Source organism: Pseudorasbora parva, chromosome 1 (assembly GCF_024679245.1).
Source record: "Pseudorasbora parva isolate DD20220531a chromosome 1, ASM2467924v1, whole genome shotgun sequence".
Classification (NCBI taxonomy): Eukaryota; Metazoa; Chordata; class Actinopteri; order Cypriniformes; family Gobionidae; genus Pseudorasbora; species Pseudorasbora parva.
In genome coordinates this window covers 60,336,389-60,355,321 of record NC_090172.1, presented here as the reverse complement: position 1 = coordinate 60,355,321, position 18,933 = coordinate 60,336,389, and the positions used below count along the sequence as shown (strand labels likewise).

At 38.4% G+C, this 18,933-nt stretch overlaps 1 protein-coding gene across 2 annotated transcripts in view; it reads right to left on the bottom strand.

The window, feature by feature from the left end:
* Window positions 1-1,680: 1,680 nt before the first annotated feature.
* The window catches only part of mettl3 (methyltransferase like 3), a 21,757-nt gene continuing 4,504 nt past the window's right edge, over window positions 1,681-18,933 (bottom strand). For both annotated transcript variants that reach the window (XM_067447050.1, XM_067447057.1), the window contains exons 6-12: window positions 16,811-17,024; window positions 10,370-10,557; window positions 7,361-7,399; window positions 7,144-7,252; window positions 3,744-3,809; window positions 2,021-2,133; window positions 1,681-1,887 (exon numbers count right to left, since the gene is read on the bottom strand). In XM_067447050.1, the coding sequence (XP_067303151.1) occupies window positions 1,776-1,887; window positions 2,021-2,133; window positions 3,744-3,809; window positions 7,144-7,252; window positions 7,361-7,399; window positions 10,370-10,557; window positions 16,811-17,024 (841 nt within the window). In that variant the 3' untranslated portion in view covers window positions 1,681-1,775. The remainder of the gene's footprint in view (window positions 1,888-2,020; window positions 2,134-3,743; window positions 3,810-7,143; window positions 7,253-7,360; window positions 7,400-10,369; window positions 10,558-16,810; window positions 17,025-18,933) is intronic.

The following is an 18,933-nucleotide window of genomic DNA, read 5'->3' as shown; positions in this document are numbered from 1 at the left end:
GTTTTTTTTTCTGTCACATGAACAGAAAGGTTGCTAAAGCTTATTTTATGCAGGTGCCATTTTCTCTCCCTTATAAACACAAGCTGTTTGCTCTGCTCTGTTCATTTTTATTATGTATAGATTTCATTGAAATATTCCCCATCATAAACATGTTTGTTTTCATGAACTCTGCAGCGTAAAACTAATGTGTTAATAGAATTTCTAAATCTTTAAAAGATTTTATTGTATGTATAAAACCAGTCGAGTGAATGGTGAAGATGTTTATCATGATCCACTCATTGCTTGTTTCATCATCTTCAGTTTTAGATGATGTGCATCTAGCATTTGTGTTTTTTAGATGATAAATATGTATTTTTACACCCTAATCCAACAAAAGAGCAGAAGACACTGTTACACCTCAATTAATATGAAAGATATTTTTGTATGTTTTGTATGAAACAATGTGTAAATCAATTTTCTAAAAACATAACCGTAATAAGTAAAAGACAGCAACTAAACCAAATTATAATAGAATAAAATCAGCACATGTACTTTTGCTTTCATTGATGATTGTAAAACAATAAAACTGTCAATAAGAAACCCATGTTGTTTTATGCTATTCTAATAGAAAGGTTTTCTTTGAAGAACATTGCAGTATTATAAATAATAATTTATCAGTGCAAATTCATGTGCCTTCATAATCTTTAAATCAAACTTTACCCGTTCTTGCGATCTCTTCTCTGATGACGTATTTACTGGTGTGGGGCGACCTTTCACTCACACAAGATCGACCAATCGCAAACCACAATGATCCAATCAATCCCTGAGGGACAGTATCAAGTCCCATCCCACATTTTCTCATTCAAAAATACATTTAACTTGAATTTACGTCACTATAGGGAAGGAAAGACTATTGCAAATTCCACTTAATGCCGACTTTAAAGAATTAAAGGTGCACTATGTAGGATTTTTTAGGATTTAAAATATCCAAAAACCACTAAGCCGGTGTTATATATTTTGTTCAGTTGAGTTCTTACAATATTCTACATTTTTGCAACTATTTGTAAATTGTGAGGAAATTGCTATTTTAACCAATAAGCCGGGACGTCTGAGGGAGTCGCCTGTTAATGTTGTCATATCTGCGTTACTCTCGGTTTCCGCTTTTATTCTGCAGAAGCGCTTTACTCTTAGCAGTGTGAACAAGTGTCACAGCAGCGCCGAGCGAACGCACAGAGTAACGTCAGAACATCATTTTAAACACACTTAAATGTGTCTAATATGATAAACAGAGCTGCGTTACCTCATACTCATGACCGGAAAAGCGGAAATGGCGCCGGTGACTGTGTCCCGTCATAATAAAAGTCCCGCTGCTCGCGAGGCGTGTGTTTGTGTATCAATCGCTCCAGCGGCCGTGCTCAGCTCCTCAACACTCGGTCCTGCTCTGCTTCACACTACAGTAACGTTAATAATCTCATCCATCAACATGATTTCTGCCCGAGTCCGATCCCGATTCTTTCCCATCGGCTGTGAGGTGAAGAACACGTCCCAAAATTCTGCTCAAACTTGACGTCATCAAACTACGCCTTTGCTTTGAATAGGCGACCTCTAGCGGACGGAAAGTTGCAGTGTAGCTTTAACTGTGAAATTATTAATCAATCTGTATGGAAAGACAACTGAAAATGAGGTTCAGCATTTTTATTAAAAAAAAAAGCAAAGTGGTAAAAAAGTCTGTTCCTGAAGCTGTCTTTTTTTAAACCATCTTGTAGTCTTGAATCCAGTGGCAGCTGTACATTCTCTCACATGTTTTTAGGTTTGGAAATGACCCCGTCAGGGTAGCGCTTTTTAAAACGTGCCACTACTTCAGGGTCTAAAAGGTGAATACCGTCCAACTGATTACCAAGAGTTACCCTGGAAAACAAAACAGGGAACGAAAGAGAAAGATAACAAGTGAGTTAATGAGGAAGACAACAGCACATCTGATTGCTGTAATGTACTTTATCTTGATTTAGAAATCAAGTAAACTCCTGAATGTCTGACTCACCAGTTGGGCTGCACATTGTGTGGTCTACCAAACAATTCAATCTTTCGTGTGCCCGGTGACAAACGTTCAATCATACCGTAGATTTCATCTGGTTTATGACTAGTGGAGCGGACCTTTAGTGTAGACAGATCATTTTAGTGTACGGTTCATCACTGATTTAAAGTGTCCCTATTATGCTTTCTAAATATTACCTTTCATGCAACATAGCTTCATAACAAATAAAGTTATTTTCTCTTAATAGAAAGAATCGATTTTGAACTGCCGAAAAGAGTCATCAGTAATTACAGTCTCACATCGTGTCACAAAACTACATAATGTAATAGATTTGCACTGTATTTGTAGCTGAGACTGGAAGAGTTTTGGCTTGTGTTGTCAACATGTGGAGAACATGCGCTGAGAATTAGGCCTGCACGATAAATCGCAATAAAACCGCACGTCATTCACGGAAATCGCTATAGCTATGAACATCATACTCTCGGTGAGCTGAATAAACATATTAAGGGTGCGTTCACACTTGTCATGTTTGGTTGGATTAAAACGAACCCTGGTGCGATTGCTCGTTTAGTGCGGTTCATTTGAACATATGTGAACGCTGCCATCCGAACCCTGGTGCACACCAAACAAGCGGACCGAGAGCGCTAAAAAGACGGGTCTCGGTCCGCTTCCAAACGAACTCTGGTGCGGTTCGATTGATATATGAACGCAACACGGACCAAAGACATGTAAACGGACCAAAAACAGGACCTAATGTCATAAGATGAGATGCATAGTCCGCTGACTGGACGACACGGAAAGATTGGTGTATCCCAAATGAATAACATTAACGTTAGGGCAAACGTGGAGCAACGAGGAAGAGCCTCATCAATATTTGGTCCGACGAGCATGTTTCGAAAATGCTAGAAAAAAACGCAAAAAAAGCAAACCTGGTTCTTCTCATCAAAGGACCCGTGTTGCCCAGAAGACAGAACTGCTGTCTCTTTTACATAAGAGAGACGGCCATCTCTTTTCTGCATACAACGGAGTAATCCTGCGGCTGTTTTGAACATTTTATGAGCTCTTCATGAGTTCTCAGCGGGTAAAAATAATGCCATATGTACACGCATAAAATAATCGTGTTTAATGCAGCACACAGCGTTGTTTTGAATGTTCAGCAAGCAACTTTTGTTTTTTGGTCCGGTCCAAACTAACCGAACTACAAGTGTGAACACACCCTAAAATGCTTTGATTAAACCCTAAAATGCTTTGATTAAACATGACTGCTTCTCATGTTTGGAACAATGTTTTACATGTGTTGCTTTTTCAAATGCATGTTATAATCAACTCAAACAGCATTTGAGCAGATGGAACAGCATTTACTACTGATCACGGAGCCGTCCTACACTGACAAACTGCGCATAAAAGATCATTGCAGCCTTTGCGATTTAATAATCTCGATAAGCCAAATCTCATCAACATGCGATATATCCTGCAGCCCTACTGAGAATTCACTTTGCTGCACTTTAAAAGCATGAGGACTCACAACCAATCACAACAGACTGGACCGTCTGACCAATCAGAGAAATGACTCTCGTAAAGGAGGGGTTTAGACAGACTCTTTTGAAAAATGAGGTGAAGTGGATGCATGTAAACGTGTTGTATGAAACAAATAGGAACTTTTAAAATAGCATAATAGGGGCACTTTAACTTCATCACTGCATTTTCAGTAATATTGAATATGACTGACCTCAGCCACTATAACATCACAATCAAGACCTCTGTTAAAACCTTGTGGGTTTCCTTTTACTCCCACCTGTGAGAGAGAGCGAGAGAGAGAGAGAGAGAATATATACAGTCTTGTTCAAAATCATAGCAGTACAATGTGACTAACCAGAATAATCAAGGTTTTTAGTATATTTTTTTATTGCTACGTGGCAAACAAGTTACCAGTAGGTTCAGTAGATTCTCAGAAAACAAATGAGACCCAGCATTCATGATATGCACGCTCTTAAGGCTGTGCAATTGGGCAATTAGTTGAATTAGTTGAAAGGGGTGTGTTCAAAAAAATAGCAGTGTGGCATTCAATCACTGAGGTCATCAATTTTGTGAAGAAACAGGTGTGAATCAGGTGGCCCCTATTTAAGGATGAAGCCAACACTTGTTGAACATGCATTTGAAAGCTGAGGAAAATGGGTCGTTCAAGACATTGTTCAGAAGAACAGCGTACTTTGATTAAAAAGTTGATTAGAGAGGGGAAAACCTATAAAGAGGTGCAAAAAATGATAGGCTGTTCAGCTAAAATGATCTCCAATGCCTTAAAATGGAGAGCAAAACCAGAGAGACGTGGAAGAAAACGGAAGACAACCATCAAAATGGATAGAAGAATAACCAGAATGGCAAAGGCTCAGCCAATGATCACCTCCAGGATGATCAAAGACAGTCTGGAGTTACCTGTAAGTACTGTGACAGTTAGAAGACGTCTGTGTGAAGCTAATCTATTTTCAAGAATCCCCCGCAAAGTCCCTCTGTTAAAAAAAAGGCATGTGCAGAAGAGGTTACAATTTGCCAAAGAACACATCAACTGGCCTAAAGAGAAATGGAGGAACATTTTGTGGACTGATGAGAGTAAAATTGTTCTTTTTGGGTCCAAGGGCCACAGGCAGTTTGTGAGACGACCCCCAAACTCTGAATTCAAGCCACAGTACACAGTGAAGACAGTGAAGCATGGAGGTGCAAGCATCATGATATGGGCATGTTTCTCCTACTATAGTGTTGGGCCTATTTATCGCATACCAGGGATCATGGATCAGTTTGCATATGTTAAAATACTTGAAGAGGTCATGTTGCCCTATGCTGAAGAGGACATGCCCTTGAAACGGTTGTTTCAACAAGACAATGACCCAAAACACACTAGTAAACGGGCAAAGTCTTGGTTCCAAACCAACAAAATTAATGTTATGGAGTGGCCAGCCCAATCTCCAGACCTTAATCCAATTGAGAACTTGTGGGGTGATATCAAAAATGCTGTTTCTGAAGCAAAACCATGAAATGTGAATGAATTGTGGAATGTTGTTAAAGAATCATGGAGTGGAATAACAGCTGAGAGGTGCCACAAGTTGGTTGACTCCATGCCACACAGATGTCAAGCAGTTTTAAAAAACTGTGGTCATACAACTAAATATTAGTTTAGTGATTCACAGGATTGCTAAATCCCAGAAGAAAAAAAAATGTTTGTACAAAATAGTTTTGAGTTTGTACAGTCAAAGGTAGACACTGCTATTTTTTTGAACACACCCCTTTCAACTAATTGCCCAATTGCACAGCCTTAAGAGCGTGCATATCATGAATGCTGGGTCTCATTTGTTTTCTGAGAATCTACTGAACCTACTGGTAACTTGTTTGCCACGTAGCAATAAAAAATATACTAAAAACCTTGATTATTCTGGTTAGTCACATTGTACTGCTATTATTTTGAACAAGACTGTATATGGGTTAATGCATATCCAACCTGTCATTATGATCACACAAATAAACCGTGACAGGGAGATCAGGATTCCTTCACTGTGATATGGTTATGAAAATCTGTTTTGCATGGAGCTCTTAAAGTGACATTGCAATGGAAATAAATGGGAGAAAAATGTTATGCTCTCTTCTCTTTGCAAGCAAATCCAAAAGTTTTGCAAGCAAGAGTGAAGTTCCTTGGGGGAATTCAAAAGCACTACATTTATTTTTCCTTACATCTCATCATTTTTCCCATCACCATGTGTCCCTTCAGGGGCTCCTTAGTTTTGAGTTATTCCAATGAGCCCTGTAATTATATCTGAACGCTGTCAGATTGAACACTCTTAAAAAACAATTAAAAAAAAAACTACACTACTGTTCAAAAGTTTAACATTTTAAACAGATCAAAAGCACAAAAGACTCTAAAATGGCTACAAACAACTGTTTTCAACACTGATAATAATCATAAATGTCATATTAAAATGATTTCTGTAGGGTTATGTGACTCTGAAGACTGGAGTAATGATGATGAAAATTCAGCTTTGATCACAGGAATAAATCACATTTTACAGTATATTAAAATATTTGATGTTTTTACTGTACATTGTTCAAATAAAGGCAGCCTTGATGAGCATAAAGTTCTTTCAAAAAAAGTTTGAACAGTAGTGTATATTTTCTATGGTTGGGTGCTTTTTTTCGGTACTAAAGGGATACATCAATAACTGTAAAAATAACTGTGTCATTTATAGAAGTGTTACTGACATTATGCCAGAGCTGCCTTGGCCTGCCATTGTCTGTGATGTTAGTTCACTGTAATATTTACCAGTACATACAGGTTATAGCTACTAAATTAATTGAATGAATAAAAAACAACCATATTATTTCAATATTTCAATTCAATTTCTATGAAAAGATTTCCCATAAAAAATGTGTTGTGTATTTTCTGGTAATCAAATAAAGACATAATATGAATGTATCTTTTAAATGAATTAAACTTTTTTGTCAAACAAAGCTGCACAACTGAGATTTATACTGTTAAAAATAAAACATGGAAAAATTGTGATATGTGACATCAAAAATTGAGTTTTAATAGTTTATAATTATTACATTCGTGTTAGTATTAATAATACACCGAGACGTCTCTAAACTCTACTGTACAACAGTGAAATATTTCTCAAGTTAAACCAAACTATTATTTTGACGGGTTGCCGTGAAGAGCTTTGTGTTTCTGTGTTTTTATGACAGGACGGTAGTTTTTTTCAAATGAAACGGTACAATACTGATAAAGTGACTCTCAGAGCGGCTCTGGAGATGACGGACGTGCGTTTATATCCTCGTGTGAGATGGAAACGCGATTGTCATGCATTTCTATGTGTGTGTGTGTGTGTGTGTGTGTGGTAAATAAACTGCGGGTCAGCACCATTCACACCAACACGCAGGAAACTCAGGATTCGTATATTTAAAGTGTCTTTGCTGTTTAATATTCAGACACTACACTAGTCTATATCACCAGATGCCTTCTCATGTACTGAAATTTAGTACTGATTGAATTCATGTGAATCGGTTCTCGGTAGTACCGACGTAATTCGGTCGGTGCCCTTAAAAGTACAGAGTTCGGTACCTAACCCTAATATTCTCACACATACCAAGCAATGCTCTTTGCCGTGATTCAGCCAATGGCCAGTCCTTCCGGTACGAATGATCCTCTGAAGCTGGTTAGTCTTCACCCAGATTATCTCGTCCACACGCTCATAGCTGATTAAGTGACAGAGAGAAAAAAAGGATTAAAAGATTTCATTTATTGATGTAGTTCCATTTAAAGAGATCATAACTTTACATTTTTCCATGTGTAAAATCACCTACCCCCATAAGCTCAGACACTCTCTGCCCAGCTCCATAGCTCTGTGAACACAGAAAGTGAACTATTGTTGACCTGCATTTGGATCATTGCCAAGCATTACATCAGCTTCTCTCAAACGGTTCAGATCATGTATTCATACAGAAATGGCATGCATACGGTACAGTAATGGAAAACGTACAGGTTTAATCAAGTGTACAGAGTTGTTGAAAGCTGGTGATTATGTAACTGACACATCAAATCCATCTATGCTTTGATCGCTCATTTTATTACAGTTTTTGCAGTCAGGTTTGCATTTATCTGTGGAATAAAAGGGACGCTAAATCAGAGAAGGACCGTATTGAAGTATTTTTTACTGTCCATGTCCAGAAAGGGAATAAAACATCATCACAGTAGTCCATATGGGACATCAGTTAGTTCATTAGAGTCTCTTGAAGCATCGAAAATACATTTGGGTCCAAAAAATAACCAAAACTACGATTTTATTCAGCATTGACTCCTCTTCCGGGTTTGTTTTCAATCCTTAAATAAAGATTTGAACGGTTATGAATCAGTGAATTGATTCATGATTCGGACGCCAATGTCACGTGATTTCAGCAGTTTGACATGCGATCCAAATCATGAATCAATACTCTGATTCATAACCGTTCAAATCTTTTATTTGTGTATTGATTCATGACAAACTGCTGCAATCACGTGAGATTGGCGATCCGAATCAGTATAGTGTGCATACACTTGCATACGCTCTCGGACTAAATATAAAATATCTCAAACTGTGTGTGAAGATGAACGGAGGTCTTACGGGTGAGGAACGACATTAGGGGGAGGAGTTAATGACATAAATTTCATTTTTGGGTGAACTAACCCTTTAAAGCCCATCTTTCAAGTTGAAGATCACTGTGAATGAACGTGTAGATAAATAGTATAGGAACTCGACTTGCGTGAAGAAATGAATCATAAATGTGCATTAAAACAGTTTTTTAAAAGAAATTGTGAGTAAAATTACTTCCGTTGTGAAAAACGCTCTGATCGGAAGTGACGCAACGGCCGGTAAACATCGTCTCTTTGTAATGCAGTCAGACAGCGAAGAGGTTGCAGTTGGGATAAATGTCAACTCTTACGATGGGCTATTGCCGTATAATTACGAGCCGCCTAGGCGAGAGGGGGGTCAGGGAGAGTTGAGGGGAAGGGGAAATGGACAGAGGAGAGAGATAGAGTTGTGGGATAACTACGTACACGCTGCGGCATTAGTTTTGGCTTTTGTTCACACAGTGCTCGTCCCGGGTCGAACCCTGCAATGTTACAGGTCCCCGACCCGGGTTCAATTCGGTAATTAATTCCGCGACATGGTTGCTTTCACACAGAAATGTTCCGGGAATATTGCGGGCCCGACGTGCAGTGTGAAAGGGGCTTTGGTGAGTGACCACAGGGTAACGTTATAGCTAATTGTGGCTAACGTTGTCTCCATGTTTATCACATTGCAGTATCTTTAATAAATCATATTTAGCAATATTGTTGTCGACTTTGTTGTTTTTCAAGCATCCATATAGATTGTCACCATCTATGCCAGCAATATGTGTCTTAAAATAAATAATTTAGATCCCAGATTTTAAATGAATGTTGTAGGATGTAGGCTATAGCTTACATCTGTGACGGTCAGATAGGGATAGACATTCTGTGCATTTCTACACAACATAGTTTATCGTGAAATTTTGTAGAAATTGCTAGCTGATGTTTAATCATTAACTAAGTTACTTTTAGACCTAGGTGCCCGCTCCGCATGTTCTGCTTCTGCAGATGTCGAGCGTTTAGGCCGTATATCTGAACAACATAACCGGACAGCTGGAATGCCGACCTAAGTCGGCTGTTATACTACTCACCTCTTAGTATTTCCGACGGACATAATGTAAATGAGCTCACATGTACTGTGGAGTACGTGTATGAAAGCAGTTAGTCTTTCGGCTAGGACGGGAATATGCTGTTCATGTAAATACAGTCATTGTAACAACGATCTTTTATTGATTCACCATTGTGACAACAGAATTCACCATTGTGACGACTCAAACCTACTATAACTATAATTACGATAACGAAACTCTCTATTTTCTGTTTCCACCTCTCAGACTACGTAAGCCCACAATGAGAGCCAGGGCTGCAGCGCCTATGTTTGCCTGTCGTTGCGTCATATGACGCGTTCTCTGGGAAAAGGCGGGTTTTTGGAGCGTAGCTTAGATCAGGCACTTTTTTTCTTAATTTCTGCGCGTGGGTGTTGTAAAACATATGTATTCTTATGCATGTCTTTTTAAATTGACATTTTCATACAATATTCTGTATAAAATTAGTTATAAAATTAAATTGAAAGATGGCCTTTAAGTATTAAAGGTAAGAAAACAACTTTTATTTATGAAATGTAAAAAGTATGACATTATATAGTATGCTTTGGACAGCAGTGAAGTAAAAGTTTTCTAAATAAAAAAAAAAACTGATAAAGTATACACTTAAAGGAACTGTATGTAAGAAATGTATTTCAATTAATCATAAAAGGGCCCTGATATGTCAATAAATTTCAAACACTTATATCACTGACAACAGTAGTCCGGCCAGGATATTGTCATCTTAAAAGTTGCTGTTGCAGCCCTCAACTGATGTTGACATGTTGTGTTTTGGCCTGAAGCTCCGCCCTACACCTAATCGACCAATCACAAAGTCAGTAGTGTTTGGGCATCCGGGTTGCCAGATCTGCTTTAATTACCACAGCTGCAGCTACAAACGTTCCAGCAGCCAATCTGGCAACCTCGAGTCAGGGGGAGGGGGATGCACCGCTCTACTGTCATTTGAAAGTGATTGCAGTACCAGTTTTGGCCACAATCTTACATACACTTCCTTTAAAAATGAACTTGATTAGAAAGTAAAAATACTCCACTAATGTCCGCCTCTGCGCTACATGATGTAATTCCACTGAGATGAAAGGGTCTCGAGCAGCTTTGTGTGCACCGATCCCCCGGAGCCCGTACCTTCCTGTCACCCAGAGGAAGAGGAAACCGTCATCCTGAAGAATGGGAATGTTGAGTTTCCTCATCTCGTCGTCTGTGAGCGTCCCGTAGGGAAGCTCCATGTGAATGTCCCACGGCGGGTCGGCCATCACCACCGCAAACTTCCCCAGGATGGACACATCCAGATAACGGATGTCACAGCAAATCCACTGAGATGGGGAAAAGGTCAAAGGGCAAGTATCTGTTACACTAACGCTCAAAAGTGTAAGATTTATTTTTATGCTTTTGAAAAAATGTCGCCCAGGCTGCATTTATTTGATCAAAAATACAGTAAAAACTGTGAAATTACATGTTCAGATATTTTTCTATTTGAATATACAGCTCTGGAAAAAAAATACGAAGCCACTTAGCATTAATTTCTCAATGTTAAGCTAATTTTTTCCAGAGCTGTATATTTAAACTAATGTATTCCTGTGATTAAAGTGAATTTTCAGCATCATTACTCATTGACACATGATCCTTCAGAAATCATTCTGATATGATGATCTTTTACTTATCATCAATGTAAAAAAAGCGGTGTTTAATATTTTTTAATAATATGTTAACTGGTTTAACCGGGTAAACCGTTTTTTTTAGGATTTATGGTTAAATAAACCCCAAACAATTGTAATTGTAAAAAATACTGTTCAAAAGTTTGGGGTCAGAAAGATTTATTTTAATTAAAGGCCTACTGAATTATTCAATGTGTTGATGTAAGAAGCTCCTCCGCTTTTTTGAAACAGCCAATAACGTTTTGTTAATACAGTTTGACTAGAGCCTTTCTGTTTGGTAAAGCCAGCCATAGTTTCCTCCAAATCTCTAATCATTTATCATCATAATCTCCACCATATCATTTTGAAATACATCACTCTGTGCAGAATTTAAAATCAATCAATCAACTTTATTCATATCGCGCTTTTACAATGACGATTGTTTCAAAGCAGCTTCACAGTGTTAAAAAGGACAATATTGCAACAAAATTTGATTTGGCTAGTTTATAGAATTAAATATGACCTAATTAATCAATTTAATTTGTATATTTAGTTGAATAACTCAGATCTTAATTTTAGTGTCCCCAACTGAGCAAGCCAAGGCGAACCAAAACTCCATCAGGGCATGATGGAGAAAAATAAACCTTGGGAGAAGCCAGACTCAGTCGGGGTGCCAGTTCTCCTCTGGCCTATTATTAAACAGTGTATAATTATGATTCTGCCAACCCTGCAAGTCATAAATCATATTAAATAGGAATATTCGAAATTTTGGGGTCCGATATGTTTTGTTGTCTGTGCCGACTAGCGCATTTGATCAGCATTGAGCTCTCCTCTCATGTCTCTAATCAATGGCGTGAAACCAGACTTCATTCACCTCAACTGAAAGCATATTTACACTGTCTGAATCGTTTCCTATCGCACTTTTAGTGCGCAATGTGTCATTCAACATGTAGGAAATAGTAAATGTGTGAACAAGTGAATGATTTCAGACGCAGCGTCAACGTCTCTTTATAGTGTAGGGGGCGGGGCTTCCGATTCTAGAGAGCATTTGATTGGACAGAAGATGCGATGAGAAGATTAAGTCTGTGATGATGTCATCAAAATCTGTGATCCATTTTTTAAGGGAAGTGAGAGACTAAGTTTTGAACTCTTATTTCTCTTAAATGCAAATTTCGCCATTGTTTTGGAACACACCAGCTTATTCATAACCTTAAAGGAACACTCCAGCGTTTTTAGAAATAGGGCTTATTCAACTTCTTTCCTACATTAAGATATGTGGGCAAATTGATTTTTTGTCTCAGTGCATGCATTGTTTTAGTTTGGCAGGATCGCCGGTAGCTTCAAGAAGTCCTCGCTGCAGCCTGTAGCACGATGACGTACTGGATCAGATCCAACACGTACTGGACGCGCATGCGCGGTGGTTTCATTCACAATTTGATGACGTCACACACGCATGTGACGACGGGTGTCTCGCTAGCTTAGCTTAGCATAATGAATGGAAACCTATGTTGCTGGCTAGCATGTCCAGAGTAAAAGTGATGAAAAAACCCCCACTTAATTACTTCTTGTGGAACTACGTTTTCAATTACAACGAGTACAAAAGTGATGCAGATTAAGACTAGGCGATTTCCTATGCAGATAATGACTCGGGACTATATTATGGGGAAGCACAGGCGAAGCACTGCTCTTGGGCGCAAGGATATCACAGAAATATGATTTTTTTTAACACTAATAATAATCAGAAATGTTTCTTGAGCATCAAATCCTCATATTGAATTGATTTCTGAAGGCTCATGTCACACTGAAGACTGGAGTAATGATGCTGAAAATTCAGATTTGATCACAGGAATACATTACAGTTTAACAAATATTTAAATAGTTCTGCTAAACTGCCATTACTGTATCTTAATCAAATAAATGCAGTCTAAACATTCAAAATCAATGATAACAATCTAACCGACCACAAACTTAAAGCGGGGGTGAAACACTCAGTTTCAGTCAATCTCATGTCAATCTTGAGTACCTATAGAGTAGTATTGCATCCTTCATATCTCCGAAAAGTCTTTAGTTTTATTATATTTATAAAAGAAATATGGGCTGTACCGAGTCTTTCCGGAAAAGAACGAGCGGCTGGAGGCGTGTCGTGTGGGCGGAGCTAAAGAATGACGATCGCGAACAAAACGGTGACGTCCTCAAGCGTGGAGAAACTCATCTCAGCTATCTCAGCTAATACAGATAATGATCCAGAAACACACTTCTTTGGTATGATTTGGTGAAGTCCTGTGACAGCAGTGGCGTGGAAATCCACTTTGAGACGCGACTGAAGCGATGCTGTGGAGCTTCCCGTCATTTCTGCATTCAAATCGGTTCAAATGCAGCGCTGCCTTCCCGGAATGCTGTGCTGAAGCGTTGAAGTCGCTTGATGTCATTCATAGGAATAAAGTGGAGCGCGGCGCGCGACATAAGTCTTCACGGACGACTGGATCTGCACCTGAGAGAGTGTTTACGGCGTGCATTTCCTCTCTCGCTCTAGTCACGCACGCGCACCCTACCGGGAGAAGAGCCCGTACGGCCCATACAAGGACCTTCCGCTCTATTAACGTCAAGCCAAGCCATACTCGAAAAAAACTCTCCGAAACTTGTGAGAAACCGGAAGGAGTATTTTTGACACAGAAATACTCCATCAAACGTCCAACATTAGTTTTTGAAACTTTGTCTATGTTTAGGATGGGAATCCAAGTCTTTAACAGTGTAAAAAGCTCAGTATGCATGAAACAGCATTTCACCCCCCCTTTAACTGTAGTACGTCTTAAAATAAAATATGCAGTTTCAACCGAAAAAATCAAATACATTTTTTTAATTTGGGGATAAAATGAGAAACGCAAATGTGCAATAAAGAAGATCTAACTGCAGTTACAGATTAGAAATGCATCAAGAGACCAATTCTAATTCTGTATTACTATATTATATTGGTTATGGTGATTTTCAGTTTCAAAGAAATGGTATTATAGCTTGACAGAAGCTGTGTGGAACAGGCCCATTTGTACGATACTGTACTAGGGACATTCAAAACGAGTCAAGTGTTGATTTAAGAGGATAAATTGATCAAACATGGTTAAAGCTGCACTATGTAGTATTTTTGCAGTAAAATATCCAAAAACCACTAGGTCAGTGTTATATATTTTGTTCAGTTGAGTACCTACAATATCCCAGAAGTTTCCAACTATTTGTAAATTGTGAGAAAATTGCTATTTTAACTCAGGAGCGGGACGTTTCAGCATAGCGTTTGAGGGAGTCGCCTGTTAATCTCGTCATATCTGCGCTACCCTCGGTTTTATTTATACTTATTTATACTCTTAGCAGTGTGAACATGTCACAGCAGCGCCGAGCGAACGCACAGAGTAACGTCATAACATCAATTTAAACACACTTAAATGTATCTAATATGATAAACAGAGCTGCGTTACCTCATGAAAATACTGCAGGCGCCTGGCGACTGTGTCCCGTCATAATAAAAGCCCCGCTGCTTGCGTGTTTGTGTTACAATCGGTCCAGCGGCCGTGCTCAGCTCCTCAACACTCGGTCGTGCTCTGCTTCACTACAGTAACGTTAATAACCGCATCCATGAACATGATTTCTGCCCGAGTCCTATTTTCCACCGGCTGTGAGGTGAAGACCACATGTCCCAAGATGCTGCGCTCACACTTGGCGTCATCAAACTACACCTTTGTTTTGAATAGGCGCCCTCCAGTGGACGGAAAATTTGTTCCAAAATTTGCTCCAAACATTTATCTAAATTAATTTAATAAAGAAACTAAAAGAATTATAACTACTTTGACATTAAAACCAAAACTGACCTATTTTAGTGGCTGTAGCTTTTTTGTGTGTGTTTTGTTTTAAAACGCGCAAATACACTGCAGGGATTCTCGGTCGTACCTAAGGTAAATCCTCAACTAGGGATGGGTATCGTTAAGGTTTTAACGGTATTACTACTCTTACCGATACTGCTTATCGGTCCGGTAATTTAACGGTATTCTTATCAGTACTTTTTGAGATTTTATATATATATATATATATATATATATATATATATATATATATATATATATATATATATATATACATACATACATACATATATATATATATATACACACACGAACAATTAACAAAAATACACAGCCTACACATGCAGTGCTTTCATTTCAGGAAGAATTCTAGTAATCAAATGTAAAATAACACTGTTCATCATAAATAGCTAAAATAAGGCTTATTAAAGCTGAAGTTATTCATGCAAGAGCTGTGAGTGATTTTCTCTTTGCATTTGGTTGTTTAATTCGCAGTAATTCGTCAGCATGTTTATTTACACCGCTGTCTCTTTAAGACAGATGTGCAGATCTATAGGCAACTGATAATAGGCAGATGCACTACATTTTCTCCCGACTGTATCCATAATAACTACGTCCATTTTAGACACAAACTGTGTTGTGTTTAAGAGACTCTCCAAGCCGGTCATTTTGACATAGATGTTTGTGTACATTTGATCGTTTAGACGCGAGTGTGAAACCGAAAGTGTGATTTGCTCGTCTCGTTGCGGGCTGTTTCAGAGCACGCGCCGACTTGGGAACAATCTCTTGCGCACAGTTTTGTGCATTTAATCGCTCTTTTTATTATTAAACGCATCCCACAATTTACCAACAGTAGCTAGACTGTATTTTACAACAATCACTGATCGTGCTGATTCTGTCTTACGTTTGAGTTTTAGGGAGAAATGGCGGCGTAGGCTACAAAGGGAATTAAGTTGCGCTAGACATAAATATTATTATTATAATCTTTGGAAGACAAAATCTAAATCTCTTGCGGCTCCGCACATTTATTAGTCTCTCTCTCTCTCTCTCTCTCTCTCTCACTCTCTCTCTCTCTCTCTCTCTCTCTCTCTCTCTCGTCATATGTATTATCAAAAGTACCGACAGCAGAACCGATAACGTCCGAGCTTATCGATACTACGGTCTTTCAAAATTCACCCCCGGGGCCCGTTTAATACCGGTTTTCGGTACCCATCCCTATCCTCAACACTCTCATACCTTACATTATTGACCTAATGACATTGTAATCAGCTAAAACGCACACGCTAGTTACTTTTCTTCCTGAACAAGTGCACACCCGAGTGTTGCTCACACACACTATAGGCTTGCTTGGCATACAACGGTTACGGTAACTTGGGGAAATGTCAAATAACAGTCACATGTTTCAGCGTGTTACAATAGAGTTAATATATCCTATTCCCTAATGAATTAAACAGTTTATCATCATACAGACCGAGAGTGTGAGTGGTCTCTCTCTGTTTATGTGTGTGTAGCTTATAGATGTGTGCATGTGGGGGAGGAGTTGTGATTTTCGAATAATATCAATCAAGTCAACTTTATTCATATAGCGCTTTTACAATGACGATTGTTTCAAAGCAGCTTCACAGTGTTAAACAGGACAATACTGCAACACAATTTGATTCGGCTGTACAGTTGTTCTGGAGAAAACGGTGATGTTATCTGCTTATTTTAATTTATCATATAGCAACAATATTGGCAGATCAGTTTTATAGCTTATACTTATAAATTAATTTTATTTGTATATTTAGTTGAATAACTTAGATAATAATTTTAGTGTCTCCAACTGAGCAAGCCAAGACAAAGGCGACAGGGGCAAGGAACCAAAACTCCATCAGGGCATGATGGAGAAAAAAATAAAATAATCTAATTATTCTCAGCGATCTTCGATTATTATTTTAGTTTGAAATGCCCATCCCTATACTGTACCTGTAAAGGAAACAATTTCCCAATATACATGCGTGCATGCGGGGGAGGAGTAGCGATTTTCGAGTAATAATCGAATAATTCCCAGCGATCTTCCAATATTATATTTGTTTGAAATGTACCTGTGAAGGAAACAATTTGCCAACGTTGCTGTCCTCCACGGTGGAGTGCAGTCCGAGCTCCGCTCCCCCGGCCTGCGGCCCCAAGGCGTCCCCCTCCGCCTCCGGAGGACTGTCAATCTCATAGTGCACGTATTTACACGTGTCCATGTGGAAACAAGTATTCAGAAAGGAGCAGTCGCCCAGGCTCTCGTCTGTGTGTTTGTTGATGATTCGCCTAGGAAAGTCACATTGTAATGTGCAGGGTTTTATGAAGGTAAACTTAAAGTGATAGTTCACCCTAAAATGAAAATTACATATACTCACCCTGGTGTTTTTATAAAACAGTAGGGCTGGGCGATAAATCGATTTTATCGATTAATTTGAGTTTTTAGTTTACGTCGATTTTTGTGAATGAAAATCGGTTTTCTCTTTAAAATCCGCCGACGCTCCCCTCCGGGCTCCCATAATGGCTCAGCCCTCCCCGCCCGCGTTTGCCACAGAGATACACAAACAACAAGGATAGCGTCTAACAACATACGGTGTCATTCATAATTGGTTCATATTTTCACAGAACAGAAAGTGTGCTTGAAGTCTGAACGGAACCGTGCGACTCATTTGAGCTGCGTTGACACGAACGTAGCGCGAGCTCACACACGGGCGGATCTCGTGACGGACACTTATACACAGCACTGGAGATCCAGTGAGAGAGCGTTTAAACTCACCACAGAATTAATAACATCGCTACTGCGAGATCTAGTGGAAGCGTTCGGCGCAGAATTCTGTTATAAACCACAGATATCAGATCAAACAGAGCTGAGCGAAGGTCAGGGGTTTCAGTCACAAATCACCAACATTCACCATGATTTACTGTAGTAAAAACACATGGATTTAATGTTGTTGTTGCCGCCATTATTTATCTCAGGATTCATACAACCTATTGAGATTGAAATTCAAGCACTTTCCAATGGTTTTCAAGAGCTTCACACTTATTTCCAGCACTTCAAAGCTCTAGATATCTGTTATTTTTAATGTGATGGTTTGTAAAACTAAAAGTTTAAAGGGGTCTTGTGAAAGAAGTAGTCGAATGTTTTTTTTAGTTTATTGAAAAACAAAATGTGTAATCCATTTTGTAGCAATTCGGGAATCATTTTAAAGCGTAAATCGAATTTTTGGTGAAAAAAAATCGGGGATTTTTTTTCCGGGCCGTATCGCCCAGCCCTATAATACAGCATGTCGTTCTTGCACTCATCAATATAAATGCAGTGAATTTCAACCATATGCGGTAAGGTTTGATAACAAATAAATAAAGATTGGTCTACTCTGCTCTGATTGGTCAGACGGCACAGTAAATCAGGTCCTTGGAATATACAGCATGCGTCGTATGGGATCTTTCTGTAATACTCTTGCCTTTTTTAAAGCTTGATGTTGGTCGCTGTTCACTACTATTATATGGACGAGTGTGATAATATATATCCATAGATATATAATCCTTTTGTGGTCCAAAAAAGAAAAGAACGACATACAGCCTTATAACAACACCAGGGTGAGGACATTTACTGGAGATACTTGAGTTTTGTTTTCTGTGAAATGTATTAAAATTATGTGAGTTTATGATTAAAACAAGAATAAATATCTGCCAGTGAGATTAGAAAAATCAACTTAATTCAAAAGGATGTTTTCTTAACTCATTGGCAGATATTTGTTCTTGTTTTAAAGTATAAACTCACTACATTTTGTAAATTTTTTCAAGATTTCATTTACATTTGCATCGTGAATCAAAGATGTTTAGATATATGTATTGGAAAAAAGGGCAACGTTATTGATTTAAGACCCGCAGAAACCATCAACAAATTAAAAAAGGCTAAAAAAACATTATGTTCAGATACTATTACTATATTTAATAATAATAAAAATATAGATATTAGTATTATGATTGCTATTATTTCTAAATGTATTAATTTTTTTATATAAAATGTATATGGTTGTTATTTACATTTATGCATTTAGCAGATGCTGTTATCCAAAGTGACTTACATAAAAGTGTTTTGTCTGAGCCAACAATATTCGTTATAGGCTGTACAATGCCAGGTTTATTAGACAACTAGGCTAAGAAGCAAACTAGAGCAGAAGAGAAATGCAGAGAC